The sequence below is a fragment of the Bicyclus anynana genome, chromosome 14, assembly GCF_947172395.1.
Source record: "Bicyclus anynana chromosome 14, ilBicAnyn1.1, whole genome shotgun sequence".
In the NCBI taxonomy this organism is placed as follows: domain Eukaryota; kingdom Metazoa; phylum Arthropoda; class Insecta; order Lepidoptera; family Nymphalidae; genus Bicyclus; species Bicyclus anynana.
In genome coordinates this window covers 6,179,171-6,204,740 of record NC_069096.1, presented here as the reverse complement: position 1 = coordinate 6,204,740, position 25,570 = coordinate 6,179,171, and the positions used below count along the sequence as shown (strand labels likewise).

The following is a 25,570-nucleotide window of genomic DNA, read 5'->3' as shown; positions in this document are numbered from 1 at the left end:
GTTCTTTTTCACTTCCCAGCCATGAACACGGCGTGCCAGGACGCCATCAGCGAAGGTGACGTCAACAATGGAGCCACCTTGCCTTCGCACGCACGTGTTAACCGATCCTCGGTTAAGGACCATGAGTCCAGTCACCGTCGCCCATTCCTCCAGTTCTCGTCCACTTGGAGTCGTTGCCGGGCAACCCCAAGCCACAGATTTGGCATTGAGATCACCAGCAATTAACACTCGACTGGAGCGACTTCTGCCTATCAAGGCGCCGACCTCAGCAAGGAAGTCCTCAAAGTCAGCTAGACTCCGATTTGGCGAGAAGTACACTCCCACCACCATTATATCATGGATGAGGGCTGATACGTACCCTTTACCCCGGACCACATCCACGAGGGCTGGAGAGCCTTCGATGGACCGGGACGTTATGGCTACCAATCCGTCTCGATCCCCCACCCAATCGACCCCAGATGGGACGTAGTAAGGCTCGGACACAACAGCTACGTGAATCGACCACTCCGCCATGCTCTGGAATAGAAGGTCCTGAGCTCTGGCGCAGTGATTGATGTTTGCCTGGAGGAGGTTCAGATCCATAACTAATCTTCAGTCATTGGAACCTCCTCTGGCCCTACAGTTTGCTGCGGTAAAGACGAAGACTGTTTGCTTCTCAGATCTATATTGCCTCCCCTCTTCTTCTTATTCGATGTGGAAAGACAAATTCTGCCTCCCACGCGATGTTCGGCTGACTTACCCGCAGCTGCACATACTACGCAGTATGGCGCAGCGGAGCACCCACGAGACTTATGACCAGGTTGGCCACAGCGGTAGCACAACCCACTGCGGTCAATGCCTTCTTTGCACTGAACACCTACATGGCCCGGAGCAAGACATCTGTAGCACATGAGGGGTCGGGCATCCAACAGTTTGACTTGAGCGGACACCCAGCCCACAAGAAGCCTTCCTCCTGCTACAATCTTTTTAGCGGCAGCTACGGGACAGTGCACTAAAACTGCACCCAGTCCATCGTAACCGCTTACCACAACGCCAGCCCGTACTTGATCAGCTGGACATCCTCCCACTGACGCAACTGCGGCAATCACCTCAGCACTAGTTACGGAGTCATCCAAGCCAGTAACTCGCAGATCTACAGATTTTATAGGTCTGGAGACCGTGACAAACTCATCACCTAAGACCTCCCTAAGCTTGTTAGCTAGCAAGTCCGCTTTATCAGCACTGGAGGCTCCAGGGAATTCAAATAGGCGGCCTCCTGTTGCAGCCTTTCGAAGTCTGACTCCGTGAGCTCCGATATCCGCCGCATTGATTTTCTCCTTTGCAAAGGTGATTACCTTCGCATAAGTTGTACCGCTTTCCTCAACTCCCGGCTTTAGCGTCAAGAGCACCGCTGATGATCCAGGGGGGCGGAGTTTGCTGGCACGGCTTTTCGGGTCGAGTTGCTGTTTGCGACCCACTTTTGTCCATTCCGACGCTGACATCTGAGACTGCCACTGCTCCTGGTTCGTAGCGGGCAGGTGTCCATCCTTTTTCTTATACTTCTTCTTTTTCTTCTTCTTCTCTTGAACCCCTTTGGAGGGTGTAGAAGTTGAAGTAGATGTCCCTTCTTTTGCCCCCTGTGTCCGATTGGACCCAACTGGTCTCTGTGCTGTACTGGGCCCGGGTTGTGCAGACGTTTGAGGCACGTTTCCTTCAGCTGGCCTGGACGCGTCCGATGCAGACCCTGAGACCACAGCTGCATAATTACGCCCAACTTGCCTATTATCCGACGCAAGCGGCGGCCGAAGGTTTCTCGCTGGGAGGAGCCTGTCCTCAAATGTCGCCAGACGGGCGTCCAACATTCCTCCGACCTGGATCATAACCGTTCGGCAGATCTCCTCTAAAGTGAGCGCGTCTGGAGTTGGTCCAGAGCGCTTGGTTTTATTATTTTTTCCGTTATTCTTTGAAGGAGGTTGAGTTACAGGGGGTGCCTCCTCCGTCACATCCATAGGAGGGGGGACAGAACCCTGATTCTGCTCCCCCTTCATCTCTTGGCGTAATTGAGACAGCTCAGTCCGAAGACTGGCCATCTCGGCCTGCAAGCGAACATTGTCCGCCTGCAATTTTCTCGTTTCCTCCGATATATTGCGTGATGCCAGGACTTCCACGGCCGCCTTAATAGAGTCCGCAGCGTCTTTTAAATCGCGTACGAAGGTACCCTTCAAGTTGGAGGACTTAGTGGCTACCTTTTTGATAATTTCCACGTCCTCTAGTACCTCGTTTTGCAGACGAGCAGCGGTTTTTTCGTCGATCCGCTGTCCGTCCGTGGATCCTACTCCTTTGCGCAAAACCCGCCGACAGCGGGCGACTTCAGTCTCTTTAAGGAGGTCTTCTTCTGCACGTAGCCTAGTCTGTTGGCGGGCCTCCCTGGTTCTGCCCAGACTATTACGAAAGCGCCCACTGTCTGGCACTTGACCTATGCGCCTTACGGGCACCGGTGTTCCAGGCCTTTCTTCATCAGTGGACATATTATTTTCTTCACCCTCGCTGAGACGGGGACGTTTCGCTCCGCCCATCGGTACTATCACTGGAGAGCCTGATCTCGATCCGAGCCGGCTCCCGACGGGTCTAAGGCTGCTGTCAGATTCCGACGCCACCTCTTCAGCACCGTTCCTTGTACCTGTTTCTCTTCTACTACTTTCTCCTCTTTTTTCTCCCACTCCTTTCTTTGCCCAAAATTTCCCCCCCAAACCTAACACATCCTCTTCACGTCGGTTGGCCCCCCCGTATACGTCGGGGCCGATGCGCCGGCTTTCCAGCGCACCAAGGGATTCCCCCTTTCGGGGACCCTCCCGGGTAGTTATATTTGCCGCCGTGTAATCCATTATTTTATTTTTTATTGTCCCCAAACCCCCCATTGTGACGCCTTCGGGACTGAATTCCCATCAGCCACTCATCCCATCGGCAGGCGACGGACCTTGGGATTGGGGTAATTTTTATAGAGGTTGTCTTCCTCGTGGCCCCTCGCTCCGTGCGTGAGGCCCCCGGTTCCGCTCAGTGTGGATTACGGGTTGCCCGACGGTAGCTGAAGCCAATGCTCACCGGTTATGAAGACCAGCAGAGCCCGTCGCGCTTGTAAATTTTTAACGAGGTTTTCTTCCTCACGGCTCGGAAGCCACTAGAACCCAGCAGGAAACCAGATTCATCCCCTTATATTGCCATTTAAACGCTCGCTATGTCCACTCTGATAAGCAAAGCAGTACCAGGAGCATCCAGACGGCAAACCTCAGTTGCAGCACATAAAAGTGCCCCACCCCCTGCTAGTTTTGGTTCACGCCGGGTTTCCCCGGTACCTCGTTAGGAGGCTTTCCCCTATCCACCACCCAGGGGACGCACCCGATGGAGGACTAGCAACCCCACACGGGATGTTTCTAACCTAACCTAACCTAAACCATCATTTGTATAGTTCTTAAAGTACGTCTTGTTCATATGAACAATATGTGCGAGCAAACATTTACTTATGAACTTTGATACTCATGTTAAGAAACTGATCCTGGACTACACAGCTCATAGTTTTATTATTCGAACAATATTATTTATATTAATAAAGAAAAAGACATACATTCTCTTTTAAAATAAATATCAATAGATTCAGGAAACGTTTAGTGGTTTTTTTTTTAAATAATTTTACGTGGCAAATGCTTCTTCGGTTGAGTAAGGACTCAATAAATTAGTTTTTGTCCCATCAGGTGTGCTGCATATTTCCCACGCTAAGCAAAAAAATTTCCATCACAAACATTTAAATGCTCGTCAATGCAAAAAAAATGCTGTGCCGACTTGACTTGTTTTTGTCACTCCCACGTGAAAAAAAAATCTTCATTCGAAAACAAATTAAAATTCTCGTAAATATTCGAGGTATGTACAAAAAATATACCGCATGTGTATCGGACGGTTCTTGTATCAACTTGCACAAGTCAAAAACTGCATTCAAAAAACTTAATGATCTTATCTAATAGGGCTCCATCCCAGAATGTTCGAGTACCATCATAAAATTCGAACTTGGCACTCCAAAAAAAAAGACATAAAGATTAAAACGTGACAGGGGTCCGGGGCTCTATCCACATGATAGTTGTAATAAATTTTAAGCAAATCTACTTATTCCAAAAAATAAAATAAAAAAGAAATGCTCATAAATGTCAGAGGTACGTATAAAAAATTATACCACGTGCATTTTAGGTCGTGATCTTGTTGAGACATGTATATTCGATGTGATATAAAAGGATCTTTGTAAATTTTACTCAGCATAAGCTTTCTGACAGCCCATTTGATAGTATCCAGGATAAAAGCTCAGTATATATAATTAGAGAAACTTACAGTATTGCTAAAGATTCTACAGTCATCATGGAGGTAAGAGAACTTTTTTTGTCTTTCATGTCTCCTGTTATTTATTTTAAATAAGATGAGTTAGTAATACTCACTGTTCATTATTAAGTTTTTGTGTTTTTATATTTCAGGGTTCACAAGATAAACAATTCCCGATGAAAACTTTTTATTATCCATTAGACTTATCTGATGAAGAAGATAATTCGATATTAAACAGTAAGAAAACTTCAACGAAGCGTAATAACAGCATTGAAGTGTTTTTTGAGAAACAAAAGAAAAGAAAAAAGGGCGGTAACTCTAGCTCAGTTGCAAGAGCATGTGACGGAGGATTATCATACATCTCGTCAGGTGACGGAGAAAGTGCAGATGCAACCCGCATGATAAAAATTGATGTATTTGACATGAAGTCTCTAAAAGGCATTTCACCACAAGATTTTTGGAAATATGCAGACTTGCGATTAAAGTACTTCGTAAAATCTGAGGATGATAAACATTATCAAAGCACACAGGAAATAATTTATGGCATAACAAAACAAATCGCAGAAAAACAGGGCTGTAAAAAATATTTTATTGATAGGAATCCGAAGAGTCAATAAAAATCATTCAAACTATGTAAAACAAACAAAAACGAGCTAGCCGTGCTTCAACCCCCACCGCTTTTTTCACAGAGGACTACCATAATATAAAAGCTTGGCTCAAGGGAATGGTTTTATAGTATTTCTATTTATCTAACGTAAAGATGTCTCACAGTGAAAATAGTGAACTTTATAATAGCCAGTTAGTTGCACTTTGTATGGAAGCTGAAGCAGCTGAAGCTGAAAAAACGGATCAAAATTTTTCAGCTGGTGATATAGAAACGGAACAGTTACTGTGTGAGCTATGTGACCGCGAAGAAAATACTTACTCGAGTCCTATTCTACCACTGGATTTAAAATTTTTTGCTGGGTTAAGATCGAGTTGGATGCATCGAAGTGTTGACCCTTTGGAAATGTACAGTGACTATTCACAACCTTCCCCGAGTCACTACAGCCCAATCAGATGTCAATATTCTCCGGATAATTTCATCCTAATACAGCAGGAGACCCAAGAAATCAAAAGTGGTGATGATATTTTAGTAGAATAAGATATAAAGTGCTAGTGTTACTTTTAAACAAATGTATTGCTAGATATTAAGGATTATATAAATAAAAAAAACTATAAATATGTTAATTTTTTTATTTCATTCCTTAATTATTAAAGTCTTAAATAATTGTTGTATGAGTTTATCATTACATAAAGTATTATCAGAAAATAAATTTAGAAAATCCGATAGTGATACACCATTATACTTAAAATAAATATAAACCAAGCAATAAGTTAAACAAAATGAGCTTAAATAATTTTGGATAACTTGATTGTTATAAATCCACTTTTTACAGTTGTTCTTAAGAAACATTTCATGATAGCCCTTGGGTTTTCGACCAAAGGAGTCGAAGTATTCGCCAACACCTTTCGCATCTATGTAAATTGCAACCCAGTGAGATCCAGGTTTTGTGTCAGGGTCTAAATTTGATATTATATAAGCTGGTGGTGTGAAATATATAGGAATTCTATTAGCTGCAAAAACATTAAATTTTATCTTTTGATCTATTTTTTTTAAACATTCTTCTATTTCCAATGTGTTCATTTAACTTTCAAAACGTATAAAAGTTAAACTTAAAATGGTGTTTCTTAGGTAATTGGTAACGATCAAATGACAAAACTTACAAGATAAGGAATATTTATATTAATTATTAACTATTGTAATCTAGGTTTACATCACGGTTTTTATTAATTTCAATAACATTATCAAATTCTGCGTAAACAATACAATTAAGTGTTGTGAGCAAAGATTTTTCAAATCGAACTTCAAATCTAACACTGCCTCGTTTTATAAGATTCCAATGTGAGTTTGAATTAGCCGACAAATCAGGAGTTAAATCAAATGCGAATAAACAGAAACCATTCTTGTAGTCCTCTTTAGAAATATCATTTCCATCATTTAAAAAATGAATCCCTGTACCAGAGAACAAAGTGTGATATGCATTAATGAATGTATTATCATCAAAATTCGGTGCTAAAATTTTTGATGGTATTGTTTGCCCATCGACATATAAACCGAATTGATTAAGTCCGTGATTATGAAAATTAAAGGGATTCATATTTAGTGAACCATTAAATGCAGAGTTTGTTACAAAACCAACAATGCATCTTTTCGGTATTTGTCCTAAAAATACATTATCAAGCATTTTCCCCTGTACTCCGGATGGTATTGTTATAACTTTAACTTCAGCTCGAGTGATCGGATATTTTGCAGTGGTACTAGATAAAACTTTTTCATGCGCAAGCAATACACTTGGATTAATTCGAACTTTACGCATAATAAGACTGGCACTTGAAATATGCACCCTGAATTTACTATCTAGTACAGGACAAATAAGATTAAATGAATCTTTGGAGCGTACTAATTTTAACCGCAATTCCACACCATTGATTAAAAACTTATCCTGATTAAAAATATCACCATGTATATGCCCAATCATTTCAATTGTTTTACTTCCTCTTGCTAATTATTCTCTTTCGGAAAATCCTTGATTTGTATCGTCACATGAATCCATTTTTGAAGCAGTATCTTTATACCAGAGACCACAGGTGAGATGTGATTTCTTTGCAGCTTGACCATAATTGAGCAATGTCTCGATGTATGATCGATACCCATAGGTGTTATTAGGAGGAGACACAAGCTTTTGATTCAAATAAATGTCTATTTGATTAAAAAGTGAGTGCAACCAATTGTTTATAGGGGCAACGTTTGCTGTCGGTGTAATGTTAGTGCCATCAGTATTTTGTACGTTTGCTTTAATATGTAATAATGTGTGAGATAAATCAATATAATCATCCCCGTTTCCTGGTACTAAGAATTCAATAGGTCCATCATCCGTAAGTGAAGAAATAGGGTTGTAATGAATCCACTGTCCTGACTCAATACTCGTTTGAGTTGATGGCAAAGCAAACAAATCCAACTCAGATTTAACACACTCACAAGAATTATGATGTAAAAATGCCATTATTTTTTGTTTTTAAGGTTTAAGGAAAAAATATCCTGAATATTATGTTGATTTTTCACCTTTTTAGAACCTTTCCGTTTCAGTGAGGACTTAGAAGTGATACGTTTCTTTTTATGATTCTTAGTTTTATATCCAGAGCCACGCATGACTGAGTCGATTTTTCATCAGCCTTCCGTTTTAAGTTGGATGTTGCTGTTTTGATGCGTGATCTGATCGACTCATCCATTGGCTGCACATTTAACATATCAGTCAAAAGACCTACACCAGCATTTAGTGCCTCTTTTCCCACCACTTTTGCGCCACTTTTTAGAAGAGGAAGAACTGATCTAAATAACCCACCCAAAAAGCTACCAATACCATGACCACGTTGATATGGAACGCCTTTATAAATGGCACCTACGCCTGAACCAGCTTGATGAGAATAATAATGTAAATATGGGCAAGACATTTTATTTAATTTTCTTAAAATGTAGTTTAATACACGTAGTCCCAAACTGGAATGGTACTTTTTCACCTGTACTCGTTCTTATATCTATTTCAATAACATCAAACCCTCTACGCAGTAGTGGTACGTAATGGGTTGGCGAAAAAATATGCATTTTATTAGCTGCGTATACATATGATGTAGTATCTAGAGGTACAATTCTCAGAAGAGGCGCCATCACATCTCCTACAATCTTTGGTTCTACAATATCGCAATAAATGAACAGCTGAGATGGAAGTCCTAAATTTAAATGAGAGGGATATGTTCCTGTAAGAGTTTTAACAAGGTTTATATTTGGTTCAAATCCTAGTTGCAGACACAACTTTGTAGACAGCTTGAATGTCTCAATAAAAGGGTTTAAAACATTTATTGATACAAACTTTGTTTCCCGATTGTAGCTGAACTTTACATCCAATACATTTTTTTTATTTAACGCATTTGTAAGCTGTTCAATGCTATCATAATTCATTGCAGGTATTTTCTCTTTGATGTGTATTAATGAGTTATCGGCTTCATCATCTGACAATGGCACCCATTTTGAAGTATAAATAAAATTTTCATTTTCACGGACAGTAAACATGGTGCAGGGATACTGAAATTCAACCACTCCAACATACCATTCACCCTCCAGATGAAGTAATTTCGGTAACTTTGTTGAGAATTTTGTAGTCATGTTGTCAGGAAAATATTCCATTGAGCTATTACTAAGCAAGGTCATATAAAAACTATCCTCAATCATATTTGTTTGAGACTTGATTCTAGAATCCAACTATTAAATTTGTCAGGATAACCTCTCCATTTGATGAGTACTTCTTTTCTGTTGCCTGAGTAACGAGTGCGGAGTATTTTATCAATTTTAAATTCAGTGGTGGGGTTATATATTACTTTTTGCAATTCGTTCTCATAAAATGTACCAACGATAGGTTCATTTTCAAGGTCTTTGAGTGAATAAACTACTCTGGACATATTATTTTTAACAGCAGTTATAATGAATATTTCATCACTCCAATTTGTCTCATACCCTTTTTGAAAAATATGTTTATGTTTTGTTATGCTTACATAATCACCAATGTTGAATTTACCTTGTAGCTTTGAATTAATTTTATTAAGTTTACCATATAAATTATTCCAAACTGTCATGATGTTACTAGACACTAACACAAAGAATATAGTTAAAACCGTCATTATATTGAGAATAACTACGCATATCACTTAAATCTACTTGCCAAAGTTCATTAAGATTGGATAAAATATATTTGTTTCGTGGGAATTTTCGATACACTGGTTTGTGTAATGTATATGTTTCCTGAGACTGTAACCATTCTTTTATTTGATTCCTATTCATCTTGCCTCTCAATGCTCGGACTAATTGATTAACACTACCGTAGCATGCTGGATTCGTCACGTCGTAATATATATCTTTTATATCTAGTATGGATTCCATCTCTCCCAAATATCGTTATTCTTTCTCAATCTAGCCGATGTCAAAATTTTTGAATTTTTTTTAAAGATCGGTAAGCTGGGTTTGGGTTTAGAATATGAGTATGTATCACTAATATTGTGGTCAAAAGCTTCAGGATTACCAATGCTACTAGATGGAATACCTAAAAGCTTTAACACCCCCGTAAACTCATTCCATCCTTTAGGTTTTGATCGTTTTAAGGGTCTTAAAGTGTAGTTAAGTAAATCCACTATATTGCTTTCATCTATAACTTTATTCTCAATACTCACCAAACCATCACTTTTCCAGTTAATTTTATCATTGTTGTTGTTAAGTAAGCAATTTAATAATATTTCACCTTTTTTTCTATATGTCTTAGGTATGAGATGTTTTATGTTAGCGGGAGTGTATAAAGTATCATTTGTAGAGTTGTTCACGTGTTTATCATCCATTAAGTTTTCGTTAACTGATAAACCATTGTCTACACTTTCCTTTTTAAATAAACTTGCATTGGGTAATTGGTCATTCTCCTCAATTACAGGAAGTTTTAAAGGCTTTCTTTCTTCTCCAGTGAAATGGAGATATCTCTGTAGAATTTGCATGTATAAAGCCCATTTTTCCCGATCCTCTTTTTTACTTTTCAATATACTCTGCATTTCTCTGTCTAATCTCGATAAAGTATCTTCATGTATGACATCTCTTGATTTTAGTTTTTCAATAACTTCGGGCTCAATAAGAATCATTTTCTTAGTATTTTCCATTTTTAATTTTATTTAACTAAACTAAATAAACCATTCAAGACAGCTCCCAATATGATTGGTAAAAATGCTCCTCCTTGCTGGATAATGATGCGCTTCTTTAATTTACCCCCTCCTGTCTGTACTAACTTTCTAAGAATATTTTTCTGTTTATTTAGTTTAGCTTTGTCACTACTTTTTAGAGGTACTTTACCTTTTAGAGTATTAAAAACACACTCGCAGATACAATTAATTTCCTCGTCTTTACAAGCTTTTAATAAAACTGTTCGAAATTTAGGTCTCAGTGTGAGTAGAGCTTTTAATAGATCTTTGTGGGTTTTCAAACGCCCATTTATTATTTGAGTTCGATTTTTTCAATACTTATTTAATATTTGTTGAAAAAACACAATTCAGTTTCACAATACTGAATCTAACTTTTTTATTCGGAGTATTATTTTTAAAAATATCCTTGATGTAATCACAGACTATTAATTTCTTCCTCTTCGAGAGATCGAAGTAAAATCTTACGGTATTTAGGTTTCAAGATTTGTAAAGCACACCTAAGTTGTTTTATATCAGACGTTGTGCTATCTACAGACATTACCTGTTACTGACAATAACTGAGTGTGGTGTTACATATTTAAACCCCTTTTTAGGAACATACACTACACATTCATCTGTATCGGTGTTTATTTTACTTTTAAAACGACATGTATCATTTGTGTTTTGCTTTAAATCAATCATTAAGTAGCCATGTGCTTCCTCAGTAGCATCTTTGTAAGCTTCTTCTACAAATTTTGAATTATCAGGGAACACTTGTCGAGCTAAATGTCGAATTTGTGTTCGATCTCGAGGGTTTTTGAAGTAAATAATATAACTTGTGTTAAGTGAAATATCTCGTTGTCCTCTACCTTGATGAAATAGATTTTGTGTTATGTAAAATACACTAAGGTTTCTATGATGACTACCCTTCGTAAATATATCTACAATACGGCCATCTGACTCTCTCATTAGATCATCAATAATGACTAACCTAGGATTCTTTCCATCAAACATAGTCATTTCAGGAATACCTTGAACATATGTTACATTTTCAAGATTATAATAAGGCTGTATTTCGTCATAGCACCATATAACTTGTTCAAACTGAGAGTTACACAATTTATGACAGTGTTTTAGAAAATTTGTGACAAAGTTTGATTTACCACATCCACTTGGTCCTGCAACTATAGCAGTAAATGGGTGAAGAAAATGATACATAGTAAACACGTGTAGTTTTATGAAAGCTTAATAGAGAAATGTCATAGGAAAAATAAAAAACCATTATTTTATAGTTACAACTTATTTTATTATAAGATTTATTACATTATTATAAAATATCAAATAGTTCTATATTTACAAAAATCGTTGAATAACTCTAATTAACATCATCATTAATTGAATTTATTCGATAATGACCCCAAGCTAAGGTATCGGTTGAGTTACTAATCAAAAAACGTTTTGTATCCGAATGAGATAGAGATATCTTGTTGTTTTTTTGAGTAAATATATTGTGCTTAATAGATTTAAACCTAAACATTTCGCATATTTCTTGCTGTTGATTAAACAATACCTTTCTGTAATTTTCCATTCTAAACTTTTTTGTTACAGATTTATTTACACCTTTTGCTTTCGCAGTAAAATTATTTTGTGTCTTAAACGCATACACCTTCGATCTTAATCCTACGAATTCAGTCATAATCGTTCCATTATTCTCGTCTTTGAAATATCCAATTTTTTTTTATTTATTTGAGGAAAATCGTAAACGTTACCTGAAGGGTAATCAGATGTATCAAAATAATTATTTAAATCTGGTTTAATATCTTCATAGAAATTATTAGTAAAAATTTGATAAATAAAGCTATCAGTGTCTGTATACAACATTTTACATTTTATATCATATTTTTTTTCATATATTTATAGTGGAAATCATACATAAGAGTTTTTGAAAGATCTAAAATACATAACCCTAAGTAGATAGGCTTATCATAGTAAAATTTAGTTCTGTTGAGTTGAACAGCGACTAAATTTTCAGAAAATATCGAAAGACTATGAAATTCGGGTCTTGTTATCAATGACTGTGCGCCAACAACTTTACCCCTATTCTCCCAGTGTGTGCAAAGTTTCACATCTACTCGTTTTTCAATATTTTCCATTGTTTTGCCAAATATTGAATTATTCATTAATTTGTAAAAATCTTTTTCAAAATCAGAATGTGCACTAGTTCGTAGTTGTGTATTTAAATCTATATATTTTTGTAACCAAAGACTTTGATCAAATTTTAAGACTCTATGAATTTTTTTTAACTTTAAGCCCAATTCAATACACTGCTTCAGATTCCTGTAGTGAATAATATAATTCGATTTATTATACAAATTTGGTACTAATGTTAAAGTTTTGCTACCTCCTATAAGAATATTCTCAGGACAACGAGGAAAATCCGAATGTGATTCATGTAAACTTTGTGGATATTCTAAGTCTACTTCTAAAATATACCCTACATTAGAATTATTAGGTATATTAAAATCCACATTGCAATCAACCCACTCAAATCCACCAGTAGGTAGATATTGAGACATAGACCAACCATATAAGTTATTAGCATCTAAATATGTAAGATATGATGAGGGGGCTTTTTCATCAAAATCATCCATGTAAACATTATTAGCATGTGCATATCGATTACTACACTGTGAAACCCCACCACGTATACCTGATTTAACAAAAGCAACTTTATCAAAATCAGTAAGCAGCTCCAATGTTACTTGTGTATGCTTCATCATTGCATCCCAACTAAGACCAGGAGCTGTATAATATTGGACGGGGTCCAAGTCATATGTTTTAATACATACATTTCTAAAATTTTCAAATACATCTGTCAATAGTAGTACGTCTGTTTTTAAATATAAATCAGAGTAATCACCCATATTACGACATTTAAAATGATGCCACACATCAGTGGCATGTTTATAATCGTCATCTGATACAGCACTGTTTGTAAGTGTGCTAAAAAAATGTTTTTGAGTAGGGAGCGATGTTAATTTTAATGAATCGAACGATGTCATATAATCATATGGGTATACCCCTTTTCGTTTTAGGAAGAAGAAATCATTTTCGTTTTGAAAATTTCGGCGTAATTCGATAAAGTCTTGATTATTTAGATTATTACTCAATGTTTCTAATTTACATGATAAAAATTTAAAAGAATCTATAAATCGTAATTCAACTTGTTCCCGCCCAATTTTTACGATTTTGGAAAATGAAATATATCGTTCTTTGGTCTGTGGTATAATGCGTATTAATCCGTCCATAAAGTTAAGTGCATGAACAATAAAATGAGCATCGTAATTACTTAGATTATGTAAAATTATGGGGAAAAAATTTGGGATTTTAAACTTTTTACTACAATTTTTGTGACACAAAAAAAAGTAAAAGTACCGCTGAATTTATCAAAATCTAATATAAAATCAGAACCTAGTTTCTTATCACATATGTAACACATAGTTGTTTGGGATATTTTTACATTATCAACTGCTGTAAGAGGTAGTGGATTTACAAATTTCAATTCATTATTAAAAATATGACTTATATCACTATAAAGAGATAGCATAAACTCTTTTGCGCAATCACTACCCGTATACGTTCTATATTTTGATAGGCTATCATTAAATTTACATTTAATGTAGTATCCAAAACTATATACTTCATGTTTTTGGTAGTTTGTTGTATATGATGAGGCTGGGTTACTATCACAGCCCTGTATAGGTTTTAAAAATGCTTCAAAATCCGCATAAACAACAAATGGTAATTTAAGTTTCCGCTCATATTTGTTGAATGATAATCTAGCATTAGCGATATCTGGTACACTCACTATTTTATGGGTACAGTCCCGTTCCTGATGAGAATTTAGTTCAGTCTCTTTTGAGAAAATAAGCAGACATCCATCACAGATATGTTTAGCGCTCATTTTAGAATTCACTTGCTTACTTACTAATCGCGATAAATTTTTGATATAACAATAGTGCCCGTGTGTGTCGTTATTTAAGTACAGCAAATTTACATGTTGTTGTTTTCGGCACTTGGTGAAATAGAGTGGTCCAATAACTATCGAATTATTGCGTTCTATATCATGATCAAGTCCAAAAACATTAACACTTATATTATTCAATCTCTCAAACTTATTTATATCCTTTACTTTTACTGGAAATGGGATGTTCGTAAAATTTTAAGTATTTGCTTTTGATGAATATGAACTAACTCTATCCACGTTAGCTTTAACTGGATATAGAGCCGAAATTATAGCCCATTGAAAACATTGATAATCATTATTTTTGACATTAATTACAGCGTTTTTATTTTTTATATCTTGGGGGAGATCTATAAAAGAAGAACCTCTTAATGGGCTAAATTTGTTAATATTTAAATCAAGGTAATTATTTTTTTTTAAACTCCAACCACTATCTCTTTTCTCAAAATTACTTACTTTTATTGAAATATGCTCAAATATTTCAGAAAGAATATTATTAAATTCGTTACCTATGCAAAATACGAAATTTGACGTTTGGAAGTCAAAGTTGTTTTCTAAATCTTTCGATTGTTGAATAAAGTCTCCATTTAATGTAAAATTAATTTTAATTGAATTATGAACTTTTAGAAGTTTATAGATTAACTCCGTAATGATTTCTTTGTTCGTGTTAAGAAAATATTCCGGAGTTTCAAACTCTTGGTTCCCGAAAACATTTGAATTAGGATAATTAGAAATTCTATAAGTTGCAATCCTTTGGCCGAAAGCATTCTCTATTAATCGAACATTATATAAGTTTTCCACAGAACTCTTTAGAACATTATTTATGTGCAATTTACTTCGGAGGTGATTGTGAAAGTATCTTCGACTAACGTATATTTTACAGCCAGGACACTCGATGCTATTATTTGGATTTATCGAATTTGAACACTCCTCACCACCATTTGAGCTTCGTGATGCATCAGCAGACGTAGAAGGTTTTTGATTACAGGGCCGCTTACTCGGAGGTTGTATTGTGTCAGTAACTCTTCGTTTCAAACCTCCTCCACTTTGATTTGAGCTAAAATAAAATATATAAATATTAGTTTTTTCTTAATTAATGTGTGTAAAACACTCTTCACACGATACATGGATGTAAAAGGTATATTTTACCATTTTTAATACATATCTGGCAATATGCTTTCATTGGATAAACGCCATCAATTTCATCGTTCTCGTTATTCGACATAGTATTATAGTGCTCACTAAAAGATATATAATAAGGTTTGAATACTGGATCTTCTATTACCCACTTTGGAAGTTTATTTGATATGTACCACAATCGAATATATCTATGTAACTTATTTATAAACATTGATTTTGAAAATTGACTAATGTCGTTTTTAGATAAATTTTCCATGATAACTGTGAGTAGAGTCACTGACTATTAATGATTGTGGTTAAAGCTTTACTCAAACATTTATACACAAACCCCCCACTCTTAAATTAAAGGAAAGAGAGAGTTCAACAGTTTTACTACAAAATAGTATACGTTTTCACCTAATAGTTATTTAACAATAAATAAAGTTATACTCACAAAATAGCTTGCTCCTTTTCTGCCTGTATACAAAGTTCCACTAAAGCTGAATTAAGTTCCATTTCTTCACAAAATGTAGCTAATTCTTTGGAGAGCTGGCTATCTTCACATGGAGAGAACATTTTAATGTAGGTGGATGTATGTGACAGAATAGTACACAGTGATCTGTCTTAACTACCACTCCCACAGCTTTTATACTTTGCTTCAAACTTTAGACAACCTTTAGACAACTTCCAGCCAGAGGTGGGGGAAGCCGAATTATGTCCACACAAAAACACAAAAGCACTTTGTTTTTGCTTTAAAATATTATTCAACCCTCCCGAGTGATATCAGTAGATCCATGGACTTATTGTATCTGGACACATCATTTCATGTTTTTTATAAAAAACATGAAATGATGTGTCCAGTAGAATAGTAAAAAGTAATCTGATTGTGTGGGAGTTAACGATCTGCTTTTATATTTTGACTAAACTCTTAGAATACTACTACCAGTGGGGATGTTTTTACGCCAACGCAAAAAAGGAACTCGATTTGCTTAAAATTTATTACAACTATCATGTGGATAGAGCCCCGGACCCCTGTCACGTTTTAATCTTTATGTCTTTTTTTTGGAGTGCCGAGTTCGAATTTTATGATGGTACTCGAACATTCTGGGATGGAGCCCTATTAGATAAGATCATTAAGTTTTTTGAATGCAGTTTTTGACTTGTACAAGTTGATACAAGAACCGTCCGATACACATGCGGTATATTTTTTGTACATACCTCGAATATTTACGAGAATTTTAATTTGTTTTCGAATGAAGATTTTTTTTTCACGTGGGAGTGACAAAAACAAGTCAAGTCGGCACAGCATTTTTTTTGCATTGACGAGCATTTAAATGTTTGTGATGGAAATTTTTTTGCTTAGTGTGGGAAATATGCAGCACACCTGATGGGACAAAAACTAATTTATTGAGTCCTTACTCAACCGAAGAAGCATTTGCCACGTAAAATTATTTAAAAAAAAAACCACTAAACGTTTCCTGAATCTATTGATATTTATTTTAAAAGAGAATGTATGTCTTTTTCTTTATTAATATAAATAATATTGTTCGAATAATAAAACTATGAGCTGTGTAGTCCAGGATCAGTTTCTTAACATGAGTATCAAAGTTCATAAGTAAATGTTTGCTCGCACATATTGTTCATATGAACAAGACGTACTTTAAGAACTATACAAATGATGGTTTAGGTTAGGTTAGGTTAGAAACATGACCCTTTACTATATCAAATCAATCACTAAATCAATATCCTGTATCCGCCTATATTTCTCATACCAAGAAATCTTATGAAGTCATGTAAGGCCAAGTGCGGAAAAGGCCCAGGAAAGAAGAAGAAGAAGAAGAAGATGCGTTTTTCTACATTTTGCTACATTCTACATTCTACATTCTACATTTTGCTAGAGAGCCGCCTGCTAGATGAGGAATCGTTCGTTCGTAAGTTAAGATGACCAAGTTAGCCCCGTCTACCAGTCGGGGTCAAGTTGGCCCCGTCTTCCAGCCGGGGTTAAGTTAACGCGACTCACTGAACTTGATCCTGCCTATCCTACTACTTACGTTTTTTGTTCGGCCGGCTACGCCGGCCTCGTTGGAGCTGGTTCGGCCTGCTACGCAGGCCTCGGGTGATCTGGATCCTGCCTATCCTACTACTATAACCTCTTCGGATCTCTTCAATATTTACTTGAATAACTTGATAGAGGAACTGAGAGACACTAATGTTGGATGTCATATCAACGGCATATGTATAAATATCCTTAGCTATGCTGAAGAAATTGTGGTTTTCAGTTCCTCTATTAAGGGTCCCTCTATTAAAGCTATTATCAGTGTGTAAGAATTATGCCAATTCTCACGGATTGAAATACAACGTAGACAAAACTGAGATGATGGTTTTCAAATCAGGTAAGTGTCCGGAGAGAATACCAGCCGTCACGTTAAATGGTGAAGAAGTTCGGATTGTCCAAAAGTTCAAGTACCTAGGGCATATATTAACAGATGAGCTAAAATATGACTATGACATTGAGAGAGAAAGGTGGGCGCTCTCGATTCGTTGCAATATGCTGGCGCATATTCCCCGTGGTCCTACGGGGTGGACTACGGCGCAGGGACTACAGGGAATAAAAATAAACGCATTTTTCCAGTACGCTATCTAGTTTATATATACAATCCTTGGTGCATTCTGGTGCGATACAAGTCCATATGAATTTAGTCTGAGTTCCCAACATTGTACTCTCCTCTATGTCTATGGATTAATTTACTTTTTGATCTATGGCTTTGAGTTTGAGGTTTATTATTTTATTAATCTATAGTTCTTTGATCTAAACATGGTCTGTGTTTATTTTAAGTGATCTGTCAAATGTCATCTGTAATCTCTGCAATAGTAAAAAATATTTCTTCGTAATTTTGTTTTAAATAATTTAAAATTTTAAATCCCTGTATATAACACTAAAAACAGTATGGGGCCACTAAATCCGAATCGGATGTAATTATTACAAAAAGAATTACATACCTAATTTACTCTCACGTATATGAAAAATACTTTGTTTCCAGGAAACACTTCAAGATTATATGTAACTGTTACAACAATATTTAGCATTTTTGGAGCCTGGCAAACTAGTTTTGTCGGATTTTTTCACCAAAATGCTTTAAAGGCGAGAAAAGCAATTTTCTTACAATAAAATGGAGAAAGTTGTGATTTTGTGAAAACCTGAGGACTACAAACATGTCATTTATTCACTTTCAATGCTTCAATTATTGTTGTTTTGTAACGCGGATAGAGAGTTTATGACCAGCGGAATTAAGATGTGGTATGCCGCATTAGTACGATTCATCAGGAGAAGATTAGTACTGGGAATTATCTTTGCATCCTCGCTGACTTATTGTATAATCAGTCTACTAAAAGAGGTAAATAAACAAATTTTTTAAATAGGTAAAGTTTATGAGTGTGAGGCTTTATGGGGTAGGTAATCTGGATCTACTTACCTAATTTTAAAAATTCTTTAACCAAATAAACCATGTTATATGTGACCTCGTTGTATGCTTTATATTTTTATCCTTGTATCTCCACAGGAAGGGGAACTATGCGGGGGAAACCGTCTACTATTATTTATTATAGGTCACAAAAATTTAATACTTAGATTAGATATGTTACGTGCCTACAAAATCACAGCAAAAAGTGATCCGAATTAAACTGAGTGCACACATGCACAATTTTGTATTTACTTACATTACATATTCATTTATGTATTTTTTACACTTCCTGAACACACAACTCGACATAGTAGACAGTATTTAGGTATTATATATCTCAATAACTTTTGTTGTTTTCAATAAACTAACTGAAATTAAGACAATTAGCCACTTTTTTGTGCCTTAGTTTCAACGACCTAACACATGTACTAACTAAAAATGGCTATGTGGTTAGTCTGTACACCATAGAAGTAGGTGCAAGAGGATTACCAGCAAAATCACTCTACAACTTGATTAAAGACCTTGGCCTCTCTAGAGCTGCAGCAAGTTATATATTACAATGGGTATCCAAAGCTGTTCTAGTAGGATCTTGGTCTTTTTTAACTTGATCAATTTTTTTTCAATTCCTGCAGGGCCACAGTAGAAATATGATTTACCAGGATATCTCTATTGAGAGGAAGCCATTTGTATGGAGAACATTACAAGAACACAATGAAACTAGCGACACTATATGTAGAAACTCGGTTCAGGGAAAATCCTTACTGGTTGATGATAGAGGTAATTTTTTTATTAAAATGCAATATGTATTGGATGAACTAATTTACTTGGTTTGTCAACTTTAATCAGCCAAATTTTCCTACTCTGCCGACTGATTGTATCAAAATAACAACACTGGCTGGGCAGAGAACAACACAAACACAAACGGAAGACATCAAATTTCCAAGTTCGTCTTGGACAATTCCTAAACAAACTCATTAACTTATACCCGGGAGATTTCAGTTGAGACATGTGTTTGAATCCATACAATGCTAAGACATTTGCAAATGAAGGAAATTGCAAAATTTTAGAAAACCCAACAACTATGTATTTTATAGTTATTTGCTACTTAATCACAGTTCAATAACTTATTTGATCTCAATGTTTAATACAGAGATAGATACCCTTTAGTAAATCTAAGGCGTAACAAGTTTTCCAAAATTGTTATTCCCATATGAGTAAAGAGTCACATTCACAAGTAAGCAAGTGCTATTAATACATTCTTTTTGACTTCCAGGTTATGTGTGCCAAAGGGCAGACATGGCAAAAAATGGATGTTGTACCGTAGACGCAGAACACACACAGAGATACAGTTGTGTGTCTTGCCATGAAAATAGTTGCTGCGTCATATACGAGTACTGTGTTTCATGCTGTCTTGACCCTAAGAAGGTAGTGCACAATATCTATTTTCTTTCTTAAATATGAGCTATTTATGTATTGTATGCTCGAAATAATTATCATACTTTTGTTATTATATGTATAATGCAAGCCATGTATACCCAGTTTTGAAGTACCCTTAGTGGTAGGTAGATTGATTATCTTTTTTAATTTCTTTATCATGTGTGATAGTCATTTACCACATAGTAGCACTGTAGCAAGTATTGCAATACAGATGTTAAAAGAATGTATGAAACTAACTTAAAGACCTCTTGAATTTGAATCTTGTTTGTTAACTATAGAGTTATTGACTACATACTTATTACTTAGGTAAACTAAAAACTATATTGATTATGATTACAAAAAATACAATCATACAACTTACAAAAACTCATATAACATTTTTTTTTTAATACATATGTATTGAATGGCTATCCTGTAAAATTAAGTTTCATGTCTCTTGCCTCTTGCATATACATTTGAAAAGCCTCATTTATCCTAATCTGAAAGTCTGAATTTTGAGAGATTGTAGGATAATAGGGGAAAAAAGCTGGCATAAAATATGTTTTTAATATCACTCTAGTCAAATTAGATTTCTTGTAATTTAGATATTATAAAAAAATATAATTATTTTTTTCAGAGAAGCATGTTGGAGCTGGTTCTATCAAAACTATCAGCTGAAGAAAATGTTCTGTTTCACACTATAACAGACGATTATGAACTGTGCCTAACCAAGTGTCGTACAAGCTCACACAGCGTCTTACATGAAAATTCATACAAAGATCCGTCTCTAAAGCATTGCTTCGGTGAAAGACAGCCAGAAACAAAACCTGATTAGCAGTTAATTGTTATAAGGAATATTATACCTACAAGTTATAATATTCAACCAACTGATAACTTCCGGTATGGTGCCACATAGAAAATGTCAGAGATATGGGTAGAAAAATCTTGTACCGCTTCAATGTAAGTAAGTTGTTCCGCCTCCATCTTAGATTGCTTCATCACTTAATATCCGGTGAAATGCTACAATGTTTCTACAAAATCAATATCATTGTCCTTGACAGTGCCAACATGAGAAATTGGCTAGATTATGTAGATTTTTTACTTATACTACAAAGACAATACTATGTATCCAATTTATCTCTGCTATAGCGAGCTTAAAGTGTGCTCAAAGCGAATGTTTTTTTTTACAGAATATTTATTATTATTTACCATATCTTTTTAAATATGACCAATATTCCCATTCCCCTCCAATTAGTCGGGAAAGACTGTGTTAGGAGTGGGTACGAGAATAGACCAACGGGGCAGGGATCAAACCAACATCCTTCGGTTATGTGTCCGACCGCTCTTACCGTTGAGTTATTGAGGCTATAAATGTTAAAGTATAAGAAAAGTTTAAATAAGAATATGATAATTTTACTACCATATTTGGTCACTTATGTTATATTAACATAAAAAAGCGCTCATGTAAATGCAGTAGATATTCCAAAATAAATTGTCGGCATATTGATATCTTGTATTGAGCCAATGTTATAAATGGGTAATATGAAATTACAGCATTGTCTGCAAACAAACAAATGAAATCGCCACATTGTATTTTAGTGTTAAAGTACTTCTGAGGTCATTGCAGGCTGAAGAAAGACTTTTAGACTTGTGGACCTGTAACATCCTGCCAGCTTTGCAACACACTAGTTACCACATTAGCACAATCGGTGCCAAATTTATATTAGATGTACAATATGATATGTTTTTGACAATACGAGCCAAAACGCCTGTCGGCCATGAAAGTCTATATTTCAACTGTTTCATGACGTCATTGCAATAAATCCCATACAAATGGAGCGTTAATTAACAATTAGTTCCACGTTTAGTATATCAAGGGTGTTATGACGTCACAAAATGGACGACAGCTTTTTTGACATTTGGAAAATTTTAAAAATCAAATTAAGTTTTAAAAGAAATCCTTAACTTTTATTAAATGATATTGATACATTTCAGACCCTTATTCAATGTACTACACGAAATTAGTATCGTTTATATTAAATTGGATATTAGTCAACTACCCTATTAATTTGATAGATAATTGACTAATGGTGTTGCGCTATAGGAAGCACTTATATTAGCGCCCTTTATAACTGCACTCATAGTCAAATCATATAACTAGGCAGGCACTTCTCAGCAGAACCTGTTTTCATACATGGGTTGGTAATCACTACAAATAGTCAAATATGATGTTTCTAAAGTGCCTATGAAAGGGGAATGCCCACCCCCGGCTCAGGCCTACCCTAACCACCCGGCAATTTACTTATATTGTTATCGCCGCGTTGCAATGACTTGCGGTACGGACGGCTTCAGTGTGCTCGTGGCGTTCGATCCGTCCACATCTCTTGTTGTGTAATTCTTTATGGGTTACTTGGAAGGCGGGGAAAGTGACTTGAGTGGAAAAGGGGAGTGTTTGTTAACAGTCAAAGGATCCTTTAACCCTACACACATCGTTCACAAGTGCGTGACTCCACTCAATGTCATTCTCTGCCACTCAGCGTTTATTGGTAACATTCTTATGGGAATTGTTAGACCTGACAGACTTTCGTTCAATAATTGTGTTTTGCAGGCAACCGCTTCTGATGTGAAACCCCTTATACTCCGACTATATGTAAAAAATAATTGTTAATTCTACTTTAATAATTAAATCATTACTTTATCAAAAATAGTTTGCTACAACATTTTACGACATTTTAAATTCACCGTTAATTTGTCCTTAATGGGGACAAGCAAAGTTTATTTACGGCATTTTTTGAAAACGATTGGTTTGTTTGTTTGTTAAGCTTGTTGGTAACAGAAAAATAATAATACAGCTTCAGCCAATAGCGTAGCGTGCCTTGGGGGGGGGGGGGGGGGGCTGTATCAAAATTAGTTAGGGGCCTAATAGACAAGTGGCAAATCCGAAAAAATCCCAAAAAGCTCCCAATTCCCTTTCTCAAACCCAAAAAAATGTGTAATATGTTATAACAAATTTTTTGGTACTCATTTTGTTTTTTCTGGAACCACCAGTCTTATTGGGATTATGGATTTACTAATCTTTTCTTTCACACGTAAGGGGTCCCCTGTAGTCCGAGGGCCCCGTATCATTGGTACGGCTGATACGGCGGTAGCTAAACCCCTGGCTTCAGCTACAGCACCCTATATCATTCAGAAGATGACTCAATTGTGTTTGCCTATACTAATAATAAATTATTCTATGGTATCTTCAATGTTGATTATAATTGTGTGCGACTAAGTTTAGCAATGCAGAATAAATTGATAAATTATTGATGGTAGTTATAAGTAAATAGGCTAGAAAATAGATAGAAAGTTGTTATTGCACATGTTCGTGAATAAATTAAGTTTAAAATTTTATTAAGAATACTATATTTTATTGTTCTTAATGTAAACAGGTAAAATATTTATTAATAGCTAAGCATTAGTTACCAATATGAAAATCTATGAAGACTAACTATGCTATGTAAAAAGTATAATATAATCATGTCATTTATATGATGGCATTTTGTTTACATGTAAATTGTGACATCTCAGGAATTGTTGAATACAAGTTTTTGTAATAGGTCGTAGATATTATTATTTACTAGTACGATTTTTTGACGCGACAACGTCTTATGATTCATTGAATCCGGCTGCACGCTCGAAAACAGATGACGTCATGCGTCGTTCCCTCGATCTAGGGTTGCCTACTTTTTTACAAGAAATAAAGTATATTCTGATCTATGAAGATTATTAAACAGTATTTTAGACAAACAACCAGTATTTTATTTATTTACTTTTTATGACGTTGTCACGTTCAACTATCGTCAGTAAGCCGATTACAGACAACCGATTTTTTAATCTAGAAACTATTTATTTACATTTATATAACATCATTTATACAAATACTCGTACTTAATCAATTTCGAAAATATTGGAAATATATACGCGTCATATATATTTCTGTCATACGGATTATTATTACAAAAACTTGTATTATTATGATATGATATAAAAATTGTTAAAAAATGCCGCGATCGATTTTGAACCTAAATTTTAGAAGGAACGAACTTGTCGCTATACTATAAATCAACGCGGGACCAATCGAGGACGGATTGAGGGTTTTCCTCTCAAGAAAATTAAATGTAATAAAACGTCTGCGTCTTGGGACGCTTGACAGAATTGGTGACTTAAACCAACTGCCAAATTATATGCGATTATAATTAAATTATGCGCGAGAGAAAGGGAAGCCAGACTACACGTACCTACTACACGATTGGCCATCTCGATAGATCGATTGGCGATCATTTGCGCTATATTTGTAGTGAATTCGTTCTTTCTACTTTCTCACGTCCTTAATAAAAGATTTTTATGTGTAAATAATGTAAATAATATTGATGTTATTTGTTGAAATGGATAAGTAAATAAAATATTTTTGTACTGCATTATACGTTTTAGTTACCTACCATTCTTCTTATTCATTACAAGTAAATACCCCTATGTATGTCGTAGGTACCATATCAACGGAATAGTAGATTGTTATACAAGAGGCTAAAAAGACCCATTATATACGAGGTATTTTTAGGGCTTGAGACGTAAGGCGAGGGCCGCTAAATAGAATTCTCCAAATTGGGATCACCATTCTCATTTCTCACTAGTTGAAGACAACAATAACAATTAATATTGTTTTTTTAAAAATCTCGCTCTATTCGCAACTCAATAAAAATTAATAAAAAAAAATGAACGCATTCCACAGACAAGAACGCGGCATTTGATTCCAAATTAAAGTTTTTTATTTATTTTTCCAAACAATCAGGGCCCAGTAGTCGTAACAGACAAGAATTAAAAAAACAAAATTACTAGTGCCCCTAGAGGCTGAAATGCTTGTTTAGCCCCGCTATGGAGTGATAATGAACAGTGTTTTTGAGCAAGAGTAGTGAAAAAGACATTGTATAGTTGGATGCAACGCAAACGCACGATGTTCGGAAACGTCAAATATTAACTATTAACGACTACCTACCTATATTAATAAGCTCAGGTATTAATAAACAGTGTTAAAACTACCGAAAATCGATTGTGTACCAATAATTTATTCTGGAAGCCAAATTTTAATTGCTGTACTTACCTAGATACCATTAAAGTCACAAAACTAATTATTAAAAAAAAAAATCTACTCGTCATTAAGTAAGGTTTTTTTACATTTATCTTCATCATATCAGCCGATGGACGTCCACTGCAGGGAATATGCCTTTTGTAGGGACCTCCAAACATTATGATCAAAACTCCAAGCATGTCAGTTCACCTGGTAGGGGGTCAATCCACACTGCGTTTTCTTTGCGTGTGCGGTCGCCATTCCAGCACCTTGGGACTCCATCGTCTATCG

General features: G+C 35.6%; 4 protein-coding genes across 6 annotated transcripts; 2 read left to right on the top strand and 2 right to left on the bottom strand.

Annotated features, from left to right (window-relative positions):
- Positions 1-584: 584 nt before the first annotated feature.
- Positions 585-2,864, bottom strand: LOC128198750 (uncharacterized). Its single transcript, XM_052885535.1, has one exon. It carries the CDS (start codon positions 2,862-2,864, stop codon positions 585-587), a length of 2,280 nt encoding a protein of 759 aa, XP_052741495.1.
- Positions 2,865-4,242: 1,378 nt separating this feature from the next.
- On the top strand, positions 4,243-5,565 carry LOC128198741 (uncharacterized). The gene is made up of 2 exons (XM_052885517.1): positions 4,243-4,386; positions 4,494-5,565. Exons 1-2 carry the CDS (start codon positions 4,381-4,383, stop codon positions 4,956-4,958), a joined length of 471 nt encoding a protein of 156 aa, XP_052741477.1. The 5' UTR covers positions 4,243-4,380; the 3' UTR covers positions 4,959-5,565.
- Positions 5,566-11,433: 5,868 nt separating this feature from the next.
- On the bottom strand, positions 11,434-16,144 carry LOC112046691 (uncharacterized). 2 transcript variants are annotated; one of them, XM_024083413.2, is made up of 2 exons: positions 15,750-16,144; positions 11,434-15,233 (listed from the first exon to the last, which is right to left on the bottom strand). In XM_024083413.2, exons 1-2 carry the CDS (start codon positions 15,869-15,871, stop codon positions 14,375-14,377), a joined length of 981 nt encoding a protein of 326 aa, XP_023939181.2. In that variant the 5' UTR covers positions 15,872-16,144; the 3' UTR covers positions 11,434-14,374. The 2 variants fall into 2 exon arrangements, with proteins under 2 accessions (XP_023939181.2, XP_052741550.1); XM_052885590.1 differs by having other exon boundaries at positions 15,750-16,097.
- Positions 16,145-17,537: 1,393 nt separating this feature from the next.
- Positions 17,538-24,632, top strand: LOC112046198 (SREBP regulating gene protein). 2 transcript variants are annotated; one of them, XM_024082750.2, is made up of 5 exons: positions 17,538-18,268; positions 18,337-18,690; positions 19,389-19,533; positions 20,030-20,181; positions 20,810-24,632. In XM_024082750.2, the coding sequence occupies exons 2-5, from the start codon at positions 18,529-18,531 to the stop codon at positions 21,005-21,007; spliced, it is 657 nt and encodes a 218-aa protein (XP_023938518.2). In that variant the 5' UTR covers positions 17,538-18,268; positions 18,337-18,528; the 3' UTR covers positions 21,008-24,632. The 2 variants fall into 2 exon arrangements, with proteins under 2 accessions (XP_023938518.2, XP_052741374.1); XM_052885414.1 differs by having other exon boundaries at positions 17,538-18,690.
- Positions 24,633-25,570: the final 938 nt, after the last annotated feature.